This window comes from Cervus canadensis, chromosome 3 (genome assembly GCF_019320065.1).
Source record: "Cervus canadensis isolate Bull #8, Minnesota chromosome 3, ASM1932006v1, whole genome shotgun sequence".
Taxonomy (NCBI): domain Eukaryota; kingdom Metazoa; phylum Chordata; class Mammalia; order Artiodactyla; family Cervidae; genus Cervus; species Cervus canadensis.
Window position 1 is genome coordinate 27,343,033 of NC_057388.1, and position 16,095 is coordinate 27,359,127.

Genomic DNA, 16,095 nt, shown 5'->3' on the forward strand with positions numbered 1-16,095 from the left:
TATCTTTGCATGAAATATTCCCTTGGTATCTCTAATTTTCTTGAAGAGATCTCTAGTCTCAGACTATTTATAGTAAATTGTGTTCAGACTAAAAATTGTAAATTCTGAAATAGATAATTTATAAGAACATTTTGCTTTTGTGGGCTTGTGTCTTAAGCAATATGCTTTCCTCTGTCGCATGTGTTGAGTTTGCTAGAGAAATGCAACCTTACTGGGGATAGTCACTGGATTTCTGTAGTGTCTCGCTAAAACTATGTCTTATCAGACCTAAAGTGAAAGTGAAAGTGTTAATTGCTCAGTCGTGTTGGACTCTTTGCAACCCCTGACTGTAGCTTACCAGGCTCCTCTGTCCACAGAATTCTCCACACAAGAATACCGGAGTGTGTTGCCATTCCCTTCTCCAGGGGATCTTCCTGACCCAGAGGTCGAGCCTGGGTCTCCTACATTGCAGGCAGATTCTTTACCATCTGAGCTACCAGGGAAGCCCTTATCAGACCTAGGGGATCGCTTATTCTTTTCCCCCAGAAGTGAAGCCTCCATGTTACACAACCCTAAGACATTGCAATGGCACTGTCTAGGCCATAATTCTTGACTTTCCACGCTGTTAGCCACAGCCTCATGTGACTGTGGTTTCATGATCTTCAATTAATTAAAATTAAATAAAATTTAAAAATCAGTTCCTCATCCTCAGTCACATGCCAAGTGCTCACAAGTCAAGTAAGGCTGGCTGCCATATTGTACAGCATCAGTATGGGACATTTTCTTCATCACAGAACATTCAGTTGGGCTGTGCTGTTCTGCAACTAAATATGAATAGTACTGCCTCAAGTTTTGCTTTGCTGCAGTCTCAGCTTTCTTTGAGGGAAAGTTTCCAATTTTTTTAGCAAATTTTTCATAAAATTTATTTGTATTGGATCTTTTGAAAATTCCTAATTAGGATCCAGGAACTTCCTTCTACTGAATACTAGTCTTACAGTATTAGAACAGGGCTCTGATGTTATAATCATGAAGTATGAGTTTCTTACAAAAAAAGTTTGGAACCTTTATTTTATTTATTTTTTTTTTCTGCTTGTTGCGTGTTTTCATTTTTAATTAAATAATTCACATTCTGTTCTGCAAAGCAGATCCCGACTGGCAGTAGCCACCAGCTTTAGCTGGGAGCAACATGGCCAAGCAGGCTGAGCTAGCCTGCCAGGCTCCTCTGTCCATGGGATTTTCCAGGCAAGGATACTGGAGTGGATTGCCATTTCCTTCTCCATGGAACCTTTAAAATTAGGGACATCTATTTAAAAAAGAGATAATAAAAGGGCTAGAGTAAAATATGTCTATGTAGTATGCACAGTTATTAAGAGATTACAAAATTTATGAGGAAATACTCCTAACATTTATAATGTAGTATTTGTTATGCTATTGTTTCTCAAACTAGTGTATTGTTTTGGAAATATTTGAGGTATGTAATGAATAATGGTTCCACAGTCAAACTGGTTTAGAAAACACTATATATGATACCCTTGTTGGACACTTCAGACAGATAAGCATAAATAAGGCTCAGTTTAACCCAGTTTCAAACCTCTTTAACTATGGAAACTAAACATCCTGCTGAGCTAATGTTTTGATGAACAGCTATCTGGGAAACAGTTTTTTATAGAACTCTTTTGGTAGGGATAAGGTTGTGCCTCTTACCTCAGTAATAATCAGGAACTGAAGAATTTTATTCTACCTCAGTCATTTTACAAAGACAATCACTCATAACTTTATGTAATTTTAATGTTTTGATGTTGTCTGTGCCTTTGTCTTACTAATTAGACAATTATTCTGAAAATAAGATTCCTCCTTTGCAATCAGCTCCCATTTCCACCCTTAGCCCCAAGCAAATACTTCTCTACTATCTTTAAAGATTTGCATAATTTAGACATTGCATGTGCTTAGAGACATACAGTATATAGGATTTCCCACCTAGCTTCCTTTATTAAATGTAATGTTTTTGAGGTTCATCCATATTATAATGTGTATTAGTAGTTTATTTCTTTTCATTGCTTAGTAGTAATCCACTGCAAGGATATATCACATTTTGTTTGTCTGTTCACCAGATGATGAACTTTAGGACTGTTTCCGTTTTCTTTTTCTTTTTTTTTGCAATTTAAAAATAATGTTTCTATGAACATTGATATGTAAGTTTCTGTGTGGACATATGTTTTTATTTCTCTTGGGTAGATACCTAGGAGTGGAATTGCTGGTCATATGGTAAGTTTACATTTAACTTTTTAAGAAACTGCCAAACTGTCTTCCAAAGTGTATATACACCATTTTACTTTCCCACCAACAATGTGTGTTTCAGTTTCTCCACATCTTCACCAACACTTGTTATTGTCTTTTTTATTATAGCTATTTTGTAGGTATGAAGTGGTTTGGTATTGTGACTAATTTGCATTTCCCTAGTGACTAATAATGAGCATTGTTTTTCATTTACTTTTTAAGCATTCATGTATTTCTTTGGTAAAATATATATTCAAATATTTTGCCTATGTTGTTGTATTTGTCTTAAATATTCAATTGTAAGAGTTCTTTATAAATTCTAGATGTGAGTTCTTTGTCAGATATATGACTGGCATAAATTTTCTCCTAGTGTGTGGCTCATCTTCTCATTTTCTTAAAGATTCCTTTTGAGGCAGCAAAATTTTAAATTTTGATTAGGTACAGTTTATCAAGTTTTTTGTTTATGAATTTCCCTTTTGGATTTAGAAATTCTTTGCATAGGATCATGAAAATTCTCTTCTATATTTTCTTCTAGAAATTTCAACAGTTTAGCTCATCCTTAGGTTTTTGATCCATGTTGAGTTTATTTTTGTGACTATTGTAAGGTAAGGGTCTAACTTCTTTTTTGCATGTGGCTATTCATTTGTCCTAAGACTGTTTCTTAAAAAAGCCATTTTTCCACATTGAATTGCCTTGGCACTTTTACTGAAAATCAAATGCCCACAAATGTAAGGGCTTCTGTTCTCCCATTTTTGTTGCATTTATTGATACGGTTATCCTTATACTACTGTTGGGCTTCCCTTGTGGCTCAGACAGTAAAGAATCCGCCTGCAGTGCAGAAGACCTGGGTTCGATCTCTGGGTTGGGGCAATCCCCTGGAGGAAGTCATGGCAGCCCACTCCAGTATTCTTGCCTGGAGAATTCCATGGACAGAGGAGCCTAGCGGGCTGCAGTCCGTGGGGTCGCAAAGAGTTGGACACGACCGAACGACTAAGTACAGCACATGTTGGTATCACACTGCCTTGAATGCTGTAGATTTAGAGTTTAAATAAATAAATTTTTAAAAATCAGGTAATGAAAATCCTCCAACTTTGTTCTTCTCTTTAGACATCTCATCTCTACATATATTTATACATCTATTTGGGGATTACCTTTCAAAATCTGCAAAATAGCCTGCTGAGGTTTTTGACAGGGGTTGATTGAATCTATAGATCAATCTGGGGAGCCATCATCTTATCAACACTGAGTCCTCCAATCCATTTATTCAGATCTTTAATTTTTCCCAACAATGTTTTATAGTTTTCAGTGTACAAGTCTTCCATTTCTTCTTTGCATTTGGTTTTCTTAACCCGTTTCCTCTTAGGATATTGCAAACATTTTCCCCACATTATAAAACATTTTCCCCACATTATAAAAAGTTCAGTAGCATTTTGTGGTGTCCTTGAGCAGTCCCTTCTATTAGAAAACCGTCAATTCTCATTATTGTAATAATTATCTTCTATTAAAGTCATCATGAACACTGAAATACCAATACTAAACCATTACTTCTAGGTTTCTGTGAACCTCCAGTCACAACATTTGCATTAATCAATTGATATTGAACTCTTGGTCAACAGCACTGTAACTCATGTTGGAATGACACTTGCCTTTCACATGTATTTTCATGTGCCATAGGGCACTTCACAGCTTCCTGCACTTAGGAACACTAGACAGGACTTCAACTTGCTTCTTGAGAGTTATTTTAAACAGTGAAATCATCAACAAAAAACACAAAAATGAGAACAATTTGCCACTACCCTGATCACAAAAATTACATTAAAGGACAGGGAAGCCTGGTGTGCAGCAGTGCATGGAGTCGCAAAGAGTCAGGCACAATTTAGTGACTGAACAGCAACAAAAAAAAAACGATGAGAGCTAAAACAGAAAAGCAGAATGTTACCTTGTTCAGCCTCAGCTGCGAACATCTATCTATGTTGGGTGACTCAAAATTTTGGCCACTCTGCATATGTCCATAAATAACAATGAAAACAGCAATAACTGATTTTTGGATTACAAGTAAATTTTATTGAACAGGCACATTTGCCAACAGAGAATCTGGGAATAATGAGACTCAAGTGTATATTTCTTTGTGCTTTTCTTGGTACTTTACTACCCTGGCATTCCAATTACCTCACTGGCCACTTCTCAAGCTTTCTTTACTGGCTCTTTGTCTTCTTAAACTCTACTATGTTTGGAGAGTACTTGAGCTCAGTCCTTGGTCTTATTCTCTTTTTTTTATTGATATCTACACTTTATTCTCTGTCTCTGTGGATGATCTCAGACAGTAGTTTAATTGCCACCTCTCAGCTGTTGACACAGATTTTCATCTCCAGCCGATACCCCTCTCCAGCACTTCAGCTTCTCATTTTCCAACTTGTTACTTGATATCCACTTTGATGTTTAATAGGCATGTCAGACTTATGTCTAAATCAAAACACTTGCTATCTCCTGCAAATCTGTTCCTCCGTCAGCTGCCCACATCTGTAAATGGCACCCCATTTACCAGTTGCTCAAGACAAAATCTAAACAGTTATGCTTGCTTTCTTCCCTTCCTGCTTCCCTCACATCCAGTACATTAGCAATTCTTGTTTGTTCTTGTATTTCCAAAATATAACTAGAATCTGTCTACCTCTTTGCAATCAGCTTCCACCATCTACATCCAAGCCTCCATCTTTCTGACTCTATCTTACTTACTTTCATACTTACATTGCAATTGCCTCCTATCTAAACTGTCTTTTTTTTTTTCTTTTGTTGTTGCCTTCATCCATTCTCCAAAGAGGATCCAGAGTAATCTTTAAAAGGTGAATAGATAAAGACATTGTATGTTTAAATGGTCTTCTGTTCTCTTGGAATAAAACTTGTGCAGTGCACCATAGCTAAGAGCCCTATGACATGCCAAATTCTCCAGCCTCATAATTCCATACCACTTTGGATTTCTTTTATTCTGGGAATATGGTAAGCTCTTTCCTGCCTCTGAATGTATTACTTGCTCTTCTCTGTTCCTGCAATTCTCTTCTTGCTTTTTTATGGCTAGTTCCATTTCTTCTTTTGAATCCCAGCCATTATATCATTTCCTCAAAGGAAATTTTCTTAATCATTCTTTTTATCTTCACTAATTCTCCTGACTCACCTTTTTGTTAGTCGCTAAGTCCTGTCCAACTCTTTTGAGACTCCATGGACTGTAGTCTGCCAGGCCCCTCTGTCCTTGGGATGTCCCAGGCAAGAACATTGGAGTGGGTTGCCATTTCCTTCTTCAGGGATCTTCCTGACCCAGGGATTGAACCTGCATCTCCTGATATATATATAAATAAATATATAGCCATCGATCCATCAGTGGCACTTAGGTTGTTTTCATATCTTGGCTATTGTAAATAATACTGTGATGAATGTAGAGGAGCATATGTCTTTTCAAATTATTGGTTTTATACTCTTCAGATAAATACCCAGAGTGGAATATTTGGATCATATGATATTTCTATTCTTAATTTTTTGAGGAATCTCCATACTGTTTTCCATAGTGGCTTCACCAATTTAAATTCCCAGCAACAGTGCACAAGGATTCCCTTTACTCCACATCCTCGCCAACACTTGTTATTTCCTGTCTTTGTGATAATAGCCATTTTAACAGATGTGAAGTGATATCTCACTGTGGTTTTGATTTGCATCTCCCTGATGATAAGTGATACTAAGCATATTTTCATGTGTCTCTTGGCCGTCTGTATGCTTTCTTTGGAAAAATGTCTCTCCCGATCCTCAGCCCATTTTTTATTTGGATTGTCTGTTTTTACCTTGTTGATTTTCATTAATTTTTATATATCTTGGATCCCAGCTATTATATCATTTCCTCAAAGGAAATTTTCTTAATCACTCTTTTTACCTTCACTAACTCTCCCGACTCACCTTTTCATTAGTTGCTAAGTCTCGTCCAACTCTTTTGGGATTCCATGGACTGTAGTCTGCCAGGCTCCTCTGTCCTTGGGATTTCCCAGGCAAGAATATTGGAGTGGGTTGCTGTCTCCTTCTCCAGGGATCTTCCCAACCCAGTGATTGAACCTGCATCTCCTGATATATATATATATAATATTAGATATATGACTTGTAAATATCTTCTCCCATTCAGTAGGTTGTCTTTCTATTTTGTTGATAATTTCCTTTGCTTTGCAAAACTTTTTGGTTTGATGTCATCCCATTTGTTTATTTGAAAGCTTGTCTGATTCTAAGAACTGATCTATTTCTTCTAGATTGTCCAACTTGTTGGCAAATAACTGTTCATTATATTCTCTTACAATCCTTTGCATTTCTTTGGTATCTATTGTAATTCTTCCTCTTTTGCTTCTGATTTTATCTAAGCCTTTTCTTTTTTCTTAGCAAGTTCAGCTAAAGGTCTGTCAATTTTATCTTTTCAAAGAACCAGCTTTTAGTTTCACTGATATTTTCTGTTGTTTTTAGTCTCTATTTCATTTATTTCTGCTCGCCACTGTCTTCAGGCTTCATTTCTTTTTCTTTTTCTAGTTTCATGAGGTGTTTAAGTTAGATTATTTATTTGAGATTTTTCTTATTTATAGGCCTGCTGTGAACTTCCCCTTAGTACTGAACTTGCTGTGTCCCTTAGATTTTGGTATGAAATGAAAACATTTCTTATCTGGTCTCCCACTGTTAGATATTTAGAATATTTACAATTGTATGTATTAATGCTACAATAAGCATTCATCTAGATTAATCTTTGTACATATTTCCTCAGGGTAAATTATTTAAGTTGGATAATTTTGGATTTAATGGTATATATATATATATTTAAAGCATTTTAAATATATATTTAAAGAATTTTATAAAATACTTTTGACTACTATCCTTTCTTTACTCTCCCTTTTCCACATACAACTATAATAATTACATCAATGTAGCACTTTCAAATGAAAGTATTAAAAATATGGAAAGAAGCTATAACTAACAAACATATTTTGAAATACTAATCTATGCTAATAATATAAGAGAGATATATTCTGAATGTCATACAAGGGTAACTGAGATTCCTCTATCCACATACTCAGTCTTTCTGATGGTGGTTTATTTTTAATTATGTGCTTTAGCATAAACTCTCTTAATCAAATATGACAAATTTCATTTTTTGGTAACAAAGGAAAAAAAGGTGTGCTTCAGTCTCACTAAAATTTCCAATGATTTTTTTTTTCAGGTTAACCTTGTATTATGTTGGAATAGGAGTTACTGCCTTGATTTTTGGCTACATACAGATTTCGTTTTGGGTCATGACTGCAGCACGACAGACCAAGAGAATTCGAAAACAGTTTTTTCATTCAGTTTTGGCTCAGGACATCAGCTGGTTTGACAGTTGTGACATCGGTGAACTTAATACTCGCATGACTGAGTAAGAGAATGGATGTGCAGTTTATCAACTTTGTTCTTATACATGATGTATAAATGACTTAATTTCATGTATTTTCTTATTTCAGTGACATCAACAAAATCAATGATGGTATTGGAGACAAGATTGCTCTCTTGTTTCAAAACATGTCTACTTTTTCTGTTGGCCTGGCAATTGGTTTGGTGAAGGGCTGGAAACTCACACTGGTGACTCTGTCCACATCCCCTCTTATAATTGCTTCAGCAGCCATATTCTCTAGGGTAGGTAAGATAGCTAATGCAGTGTTGACTGAGAGGAAGAATGTGAAGATATTTTACTGAGATTGTATAAAAAGAAGGCAGTTCTGTTTATTTATGTGTCCCCAAATAAGAAAGAATATTATATGCCACAAATACTTTTGATTTCATTCATCATTAACCACCTTTCTATCTTCAAGTAATTTGACTACAATGAAGTCTGGTTTTAATATCTTACTAACATCTAAAAATATTCCTTTCATTTAGAACCTAATGCAGTTTCAGATACTAGCATGGATAAAGTTTTATGCCACTATACATTGAATGCTGGGAAAATCTTGTGTATTCTAAATTCCCAGATAAATGTGTTTCTATTAATTTCACCAGAACAGAATGGAGAAATCCTAAAACAGTAAACATTTAAGCTGTTATATGACTATTTTATGTCAACCATTTCAAATTTATATTTTATAAGGCTCTGAATTACCATTTAAAATGTCTGCTAATGTATATGTTTATGTCAATCTGTTTCAATTTTTTAAAACAAATTATGTATTTATACAAGTTATATTTTATCATTGTTATAGTGTGAATATTAATCTCTTTACAAGATATTAATCTATTTACAGCCTGGTTTTGAAATCAGTGCCCTTTGTGAAGGGCAAAATATATATACCCCTGCACCAACATATCCTTAATATTTCTCTCCATGTTAAGTCTTCAGCAATACTACCAATGTGTATACCCATTTCCTAGATTGGAGGCACAGTGTACTCTTGAAAGATGGAGTTTTGTTTTGTTTTGGGGTTTTTTGAGTTTAAAACTTTTCAAAGCTAATTGTTCTTTATGGAAGTCAAAACCATAAAATTCACTGAGTTTCTTTGTTAGCTATATACAAATTCAACCAAACAAGAATTTTCAGCAATAAAAAATATTCTGTGATTAAAAATCCCTTCACAATAGATTTGGGTGTTTAGACCACAGATCTTTAGTGAGTTCTAGTGTTGACCTGGTAACCCTTGTCAAAATCTTCATCCCCAGCTTACTAGAAATGAGGACCCCTCAGTAGGAAAATTACCCATGTTACTAAAATCAGAGCTTTAACTTCCCAAGAAGTGAAGTGAAGTGGACAATGAGTTTAAAAAGAACAGCAGTGGGGAAAACTAAAGTCTGCTCTTGTTATTAACTGGTTGCAATAGGAAGCAAAGTCAAAATTATCTAAATGACTGAAGAAGCCAGGCTGGATGGTTTCTAGCATCTTTTAATTCAATTTAATTCAATAAGTGTTTATTAAATACTGGATATGTATTGGGTTGGCCAAAAAATTCATTTGGGCTTTTCTGTAACATCTTATTGAAAAACCCAAACAAACTTTTTGGCCAACCCATTACAAGGTTTTTTGCTATGTTCAGCTTCCTCTTCAGTGATACATTATAGAAATAGCTATCTTTATTAGTGAATTTGGTAAATAATGAGGATTACTCAGTTTATAATACCTTCTGCTTTAGCAAACATCTAAACATGTCTTACATAAAATTAGTTCCAATTATGTGGAGTGTATTTTGAAAGTGGATTGATTTGTTATGTGAGTAAACCACAGTTACAGACTTATAACCCTAAGGACAATTTCCCTGCTTCCTTTCATTGAACTCTTATGCTAATTACTAAATTAAATCCTTCACTTATTAAAGGAATAGTAAGTGAGATGAATAATAGAGAAAAAGGCACAAGCTGATTAAATATTTTGAGATATCAAGTAAACTTGACTAATATCACCAAGAAATAGTCTCTCTCTCTCTCTCTCTCTCTCATTCCACTTCTTGCTACAACTCTCTAACTCACACTTGGGAACTCTTTTTCTTTTTTTCTTTTTACATAGTAAGAAATCAAATCAAGTCAAATCGGGTAAACTAATTTTCAAAACACACTTAAGAAGAACCATGTCCCTAATATCCTTCTCCAAATCAAATTTTTCCCAACTGTATTGAGATAGATACTCATTTTCTAAGCTTTTAAAAATATAGAGAAAAAACAGTGAAGCTCCATTAGAAGGAAAAACAGAGATTTAGACTCTAGGTTATATTAAGCTAAACTTATTCACTGCTGTGAGATTCTAAAAAGTCAGTATCTGTCATCATTGATTTCCTCATTCGCAAACTGACTGGGTTAGAATGTTATAAGTATCTTTTCAATAGTAAAATTTTGTCATTCTAGATTCTACCTGAATTAAATTCTCTGCACATTGTTAGTATCTCAGGTTATTCTTTTTTTTCTGATGATCAATCACACTTTATGTTTTATTGGGGTATAATTTACAATATTGTGTTAGTTGAAGGTGTACAACAAAGTGAATCTGTTATTCGCATACATATATCCATTCTTTTTTAGTGTCTCTTCCTATATAGGCCATTACAGAGTGTTGAGTAGAGTTCCCTGTGCTATACAGTAGATCCTTATTACTTATCTATTATATATATATATAAGTTTGTATGTGTCAAACTCAATCTTCTAATTTGTCCCCTTACCCTTACCCAGGGTAGCCAGAAATGTATCTTTTACATCTGTAACTCTATTTCTGTTTTGTAGATAAGTTCATTTGTAGCCTTCTTGTATCACATGTGAGTGATATCATATGGTATTTGTCTACCCTAAGTTATTCTTAGGTTAACTGTGGTCTTTGTTTATTGTAGATAGTTATTTCATTATCCAGTAAGGAATTAAATGCCTATTCCAAAGCTGGCGCTGTAGCAGAAGAAGTCTTGTCATCAATCCGAACAGTCATAGCCTTTGGGGCCCAGGAGAAAGAAATTCAAAGGTCTGTTTCTTTAATTATGATAATATACACTTGCTATGATTTTCCCCCGAGGCTATTTCCACCAGGAGTCAGTGGTCCAGCTGCGATGGGAACACATCTCTGTCTGATGTCACAGCTGCAACTTTTTTTTTTTTTTGGTGGTTGTTATTTTGTTTTGTTAAATAAGATCAATAACTTTATTATTTGTGTAAAAGTGTTGCACCCATATTATAAAAATTCAAGTCATTGGAGAAATATACAGAAGAAAAATAACTCACCTTGTTTCACCCTCTTCAGAAAAACATAATTAGTATTTAGGACTATAATTCCAGGCATCTTTTCACATATATACACAGACATCTGAAGAGGGAGGTCAGTGCAGAGATCAATGGAAATTATTCCAAGTGCGAGGCTGCTCTTCATCTTATTCATAACAAAAATAATTACTTTAACTTTTACCTGAAGAAAATTAAATGGAAATGGAATTTGAAGAAATTGTCAAAATTTAGACAGCAAATCTCTTCCCAGAAATAATCCTCATCCCCAAGTTATTCCTCTAAAGTGAAGAAGAAAATTACAGACTCATCTCACAGCTAGAATCTTTGTTTTTCAGTTACTTGTTTCACTTTATCAAGGCTGGAGCAGGAAATGGCAATCCACTCCAGTATTCTTGGCTGGAGAATTCCATAGACAGAAGAGCCTGATGGGCTATAGTCCATGGGGTTGCAAAGAGTCAGACACGACTGAGCGACTATCACTCAAGACTATTATATTTTGTTGTGTCTTTTAAAGGTATACACAGAATCTAAAAGATGCAAAGGATGTTGGTATAAAAAAAGCTATTGCTTCAAAACTCTCTCTTGGAGCTGTATACTTCTTTATGAATGGAACCTATGGACTTGCTTTTTGGTATGGAACCTCCTTGATTCTTAGTGGAGAACCTGATTATACCATCGGAACTGTTCTTGCTGTAAGTCTTATTTGAGAACAAAGGTAACTGGCTTAGATAATCTTTTCTTACCTAGTGTTTATTAAAAATTTCTCTTTGAATGATAGTGAATATCTAAAGATGAGTGTTTTTATAAACAAATATTTGTTTCCTTTAAATGATTTGTATGCACCTTCATAGTTGTTGGTTGTCAGGATTTACTCATCCAGTGTGATTTAGTGTCTTCTAAAGCATGATGCTTTTGAAAGAATCATAATTGAATTCTCCACTGGGAGTTAGAGCCATCTTAATCCAGGATTCAAAAAGACCAGTCTCTTGTGAGACTGTTTTCTTTCCATCTTGCTGAGATAAGAGGGCGCCGTGCATTCACCTTGCTAAATGTCTTCTTCTGGAAATATTCTGTAGATTGGACTCTCCTACTCTTCCTCTGTCCTTTCAGCTCATAGTAATGTTTAAAACAAACTATATAGAGCTATGTTCAACATCACAACTTGGAGTTTTTTAAACTCTTAATGGTTATACATTAAATTATAATTTTTTCACTTACACTCCTAAGTTTCAATAATAAACATATCAGTTCAGGGTTGAGTCATTTGTCTTGATGAACTAAATGGATCCAGCCGATATACTTTAGTTCTCATTTGGCCTTCCCATTCTATGTAGATTTCTTTTCTATCGACTAAAGTCATCTTTTAAAGTTTGACTCTTACTTTTAAGCCTTTAAGCTATTCATTAATTTCTGGTAAACAAAACTTGAGTTTGAGAAATTTTTAGCACCTTTTTCCTCCTCAATTTATGTGTGACTCTAGGTGTATAACTAACTTGCTAAGCTTTAGCTTCCTCATCTATAAGACAGGGAAACTAGCACTTAGCTTGTGAGATTCTTTGCTTATTTGTCTTTTGACAGAGATGTGTCTGTCTGAAAATGGACAACTGTCCACTAATACAAGTAATCAGAAAAGTTGGGGAAGAACAGTACAGCATCTCTAAGACAATGAAATCTATAAAATCCTTCCCTTTAAAGTTAAGAAGTTAACCAGCATGCAGGAGAGTACAGCTCACTTCCTCACCTATCCAGGTTCACGTGTGGCTAGCAGTCCTCAGTAGGCAGATTTTTCTGCTCAGCCTCCCCACAGGTAATAACAAGATGATTACGGGACAGTTAGGAATTGTTCAACATTAAGAAAAGGCCGACTGCACTTGGAGTAACTAATGTTTCCTTTCTGTTTGACAACATCTTCCAATCTTTCCTATCTAATTTCTCTAAAATCCCTCTGAATCTCAACCAAGTATACAGTTCATTCTGTTGTCCCTCTGATACAACTGTGAAGGATAAATATTATTTTTTGTTTCTGTAGGTTTTTTTTAGTGTAATCCATAGTAGTTATTGTATTGGAGCAGCAGCCCCTAACTTTGAAACGTTCACTATAGCCAGAGGAGCCGCCTTTAATATTTTCCACATTATTGATAAGGTAAGACTCCCAATTGCTTTGAAAGATAACTATCATTATTGCAAGAAGGAAACCAAAGAACAGGCACACTCATTTCACTAAAATGAAAAGATGGACAAAATCCATGTTGACCAATTGGCTATGGAAAAAGGAATTGTTTTTAACTCTTCTATAAGGAGATTGTGTTTTATCAAAACCTTTATATCCAACTCAATGCACTTCTAAAGCAGAAAGGAAAATATTGTAAAAGAAAACACATCTTTAAACTACTTTTAGAATATAGAGAGTGTCAGCTTAGTTTCTCTAAGATTTATAATGCCCTCTTTGTTTTTCCAAGAAACCCACTATAGATAACTTTTCAACAACAGGCTATAAATTGGAATGCATAGAAGGAACTGTGGAATTTAAAAATGTTTCTTTCAGTTATCCATCAAGACCATCTATCAAGGTAAGTAAAATTTAATTACAGAAATGTACCATTTTCTAATATTACTTTCCACTGACCCGATCACTTCTTATGAAATTGTTTAGGATTAGTCTGACCAAGATTTGGCTGTTTTGTTTAGAGATTTGAGGGGAGAGATGGAGATAGAGACACATAGAGAAAGAGGAGAAGGAAAGAAGGAAGGATAGATCACAAATGCACAAATAACTTTGGAAAAACTACTTGCATTTTGCAGCCTCTTCTCCATATTCAACTGACTAAAGTATTTTCACCTCCTTGGAATTCCTTCACTCTGAATTTGGGAGCACAGAAAAAATGTCTTGAATTGATGGTGCCACCTATTGGTGGTCCTTGTATATTTTCCCACTCAGCATAGACAATTGTGTATATGTCGTGTCTTTCCCTTTTCCCTTCCCTAAGGCCTTTACTACACCAGCTTTTGTGCCTCAGTTTCTGTCTCTTTTACACAAGCACACACTCACTCACAGACACACACCACTCAGCATAAAGTGCATCCTTCTCCTTTTATCATTCAGTCTTGGACAAGTTCTAGTAAAAATATATCTGTTCTGTTGTTTTCATCCTTTCATCTTATTAGTGTATTTATTTAAAAAAGTAGTTACTGTTAAAGATTGCAAGGAATAACTCCTAATAAAATACCTGTTTTATAGAAAAGGGATGATTTTAAGTGAAATAGGTAAAATTACTAATGCCATCAACCTTTACTGTCTTTTAAAGTGTCCAAATACCCCCTGCATAATTTGCACTGAAAAAAGATATTTACCTACTCCTACTACCTTATTTTTTTCTAGGTCTTTGATTGAAATTATTTTTTTCAAAGATCACTATTTAAAAAAAAAATTTGTTACTCAATAACCATGATTGGAATAGTGTTGTCTTCCATCATTTTTCTTAATATAAATAGAGCATTTTAATTCCATTTTGCAACTACATTTGGGTTGGCTTTCTGGAGACTTAAGCAGCAGTTTTGCCGGTACATTGCTTGGTAAAGAGCTCTCTGGGTTTTAAACAACTATTTTTCAAATGAACCTTTGAAACATAGCCTATTTTGTTAAATTTAAAAATGAATAACCGCCCCCCCCCCCGCGAAAAAAAATCTACCCACTTTAAATAAACAAAACACAGATTCTTCGAAAGAGAGAACAGAAGTGAATTCTAGAGTAAAATTGCAGATGGGAGAGGAGGTACTCCCAACTGGGTTCCTTTATTTCTCATCTCTTTTAGAGAATTTTTCTCTGCTTGGCCCTTTGAAGGTTTTACTTTTGGCCTGTTTAAAGAGCCTCTTTCTTTACAAATGTGGAGATCAAAGTGAAAGAATTCAAGAGAATATTCCTATGTTTGGGGAAAATGTAAGCAAAGATAGGTGACAGTTTCTCAACAGGATTACTGTTGTCATTTTGAGAGGGTAGGTTTTTGGAGTTTCTCTCATAATGCAGGTTCCAGGACATTGACTGCTGGTAGCAACTCCCAGTTATTGAGAAAAGTATAGAAGTACTTACTCCCCCTAAATTAAAATGTTCCTGTGAGATCTACCACTAGAAAAGGAGGCTTTCTAGTGGTGAAATCCTATTCCAGCGAATCCCTAAGAAGTCTGCCAGTTGTTTTACTTTAGAATATATTTTGCAACAGTGTTAAATATATTCTAAGAAAGAACTTCCTTAAAGGGCTCACAGAGATATCTGGCAAGGTTTCATTCCTGTTGTTGCAAGTTAGAAGATATAACTTTCTCTAACTTGGTAGTCATGAAATTCACATGAAGTATTTTGACTGAAAAGTTGAAAAGTTTGCTGTGGCTCGTTACTAGTCTATGAGTACTCAACTTAGATCTTCTTTTTATATAGAGAGATGATTAGTTTTCTACTGTTACTTTCCAAAATTGTGTAGGTAATTATACACATACATGAAACAAATATAGCAAGATCTAAATTTGTTTTTAAGTGCCAAAATTTTTCTGTTTGTAATTATACATTAAATTTCTGAAGATAGGAAAATCATATTCTTACTTATCCTACTTTTATGAATTTCCCTCCCATACATTTCAATAGATTCTGAAAGGTCTGAATCTCAAAATTAAGCCTGGAGAGACAGTAGCCTTGGTCGGCCCCAACGGCAGTGGGAAGAGTACAGCCGTCCAGCTTCTGCAGAGGTTATATGATCCTGATGACGGCTTTGTAAGTGCACCTAGCAAGATCACGTACAGTCCACACAACGAGATGTGGAAACGCCCACCTGCTACAGAGAACTTACAGCTATGTCAACTTTTAATTTTTAACAGTGGGGCTGGGAGAGGATCCATATTGTTTTCTCTCTTGCATATTAATTCATTCAGCAAGTATTTATTGAGCACCTACCAAGAGCCAGACATTGTTCTATGTGCTGGGAATACACTGCTGAACAAAGCAAAAAAACCTCTCTGCCCTCATCAACTTTACATTCTAATAAGCAAAGACAGACCATAAATAAAATCAGTAAATTATATAATGTTAGAAGATAATAAATGCTGTAGAGAAAAATAACTAGT

General features: G+C 34.9%; 1 protein-coding gene across 1 annotated transcript in view; it reads left to right on the plus strand.

Annotated features, from left to right (window-relative positions):
• The window catches only part of ABCB5 (ATP binding cassette subfamily B member 5), a 115,178-nt gene that overhangs the window by 7,486 nt on the left and 91,597 nt on the right, over nt 1–16,095 (plus strand). Inside the window, exons 5-11 of the mRNA XM_043462300.1 lie at nt 7,490–7,681; nt 7,767–7,938; nt 10,605–10,729; nt 11,501–11,678; nt 13,016–13,129; nt 13,446–13,556; nt 15,620–15,745. Of these exons, the coding sequence (XP_043318235.1) occupies nt 7,490–7,681; nt 7,767–7,938; nt 10,605–10,729; nt 11,501–11,678; nt 13,016–13,129; nt 13,446–13,556; nt 15,620–15,745 (1,018 nt within the window). The remainder of the gene's footprint in view (nt 1–7,489; nt 7,682–7,766; nt 7,939–10,604; nt 10,730–11,500; nt 11,679–13,015; nt 13,130–13,445; nt 13,557–15,619; nt 15,746–16,095) is intronic.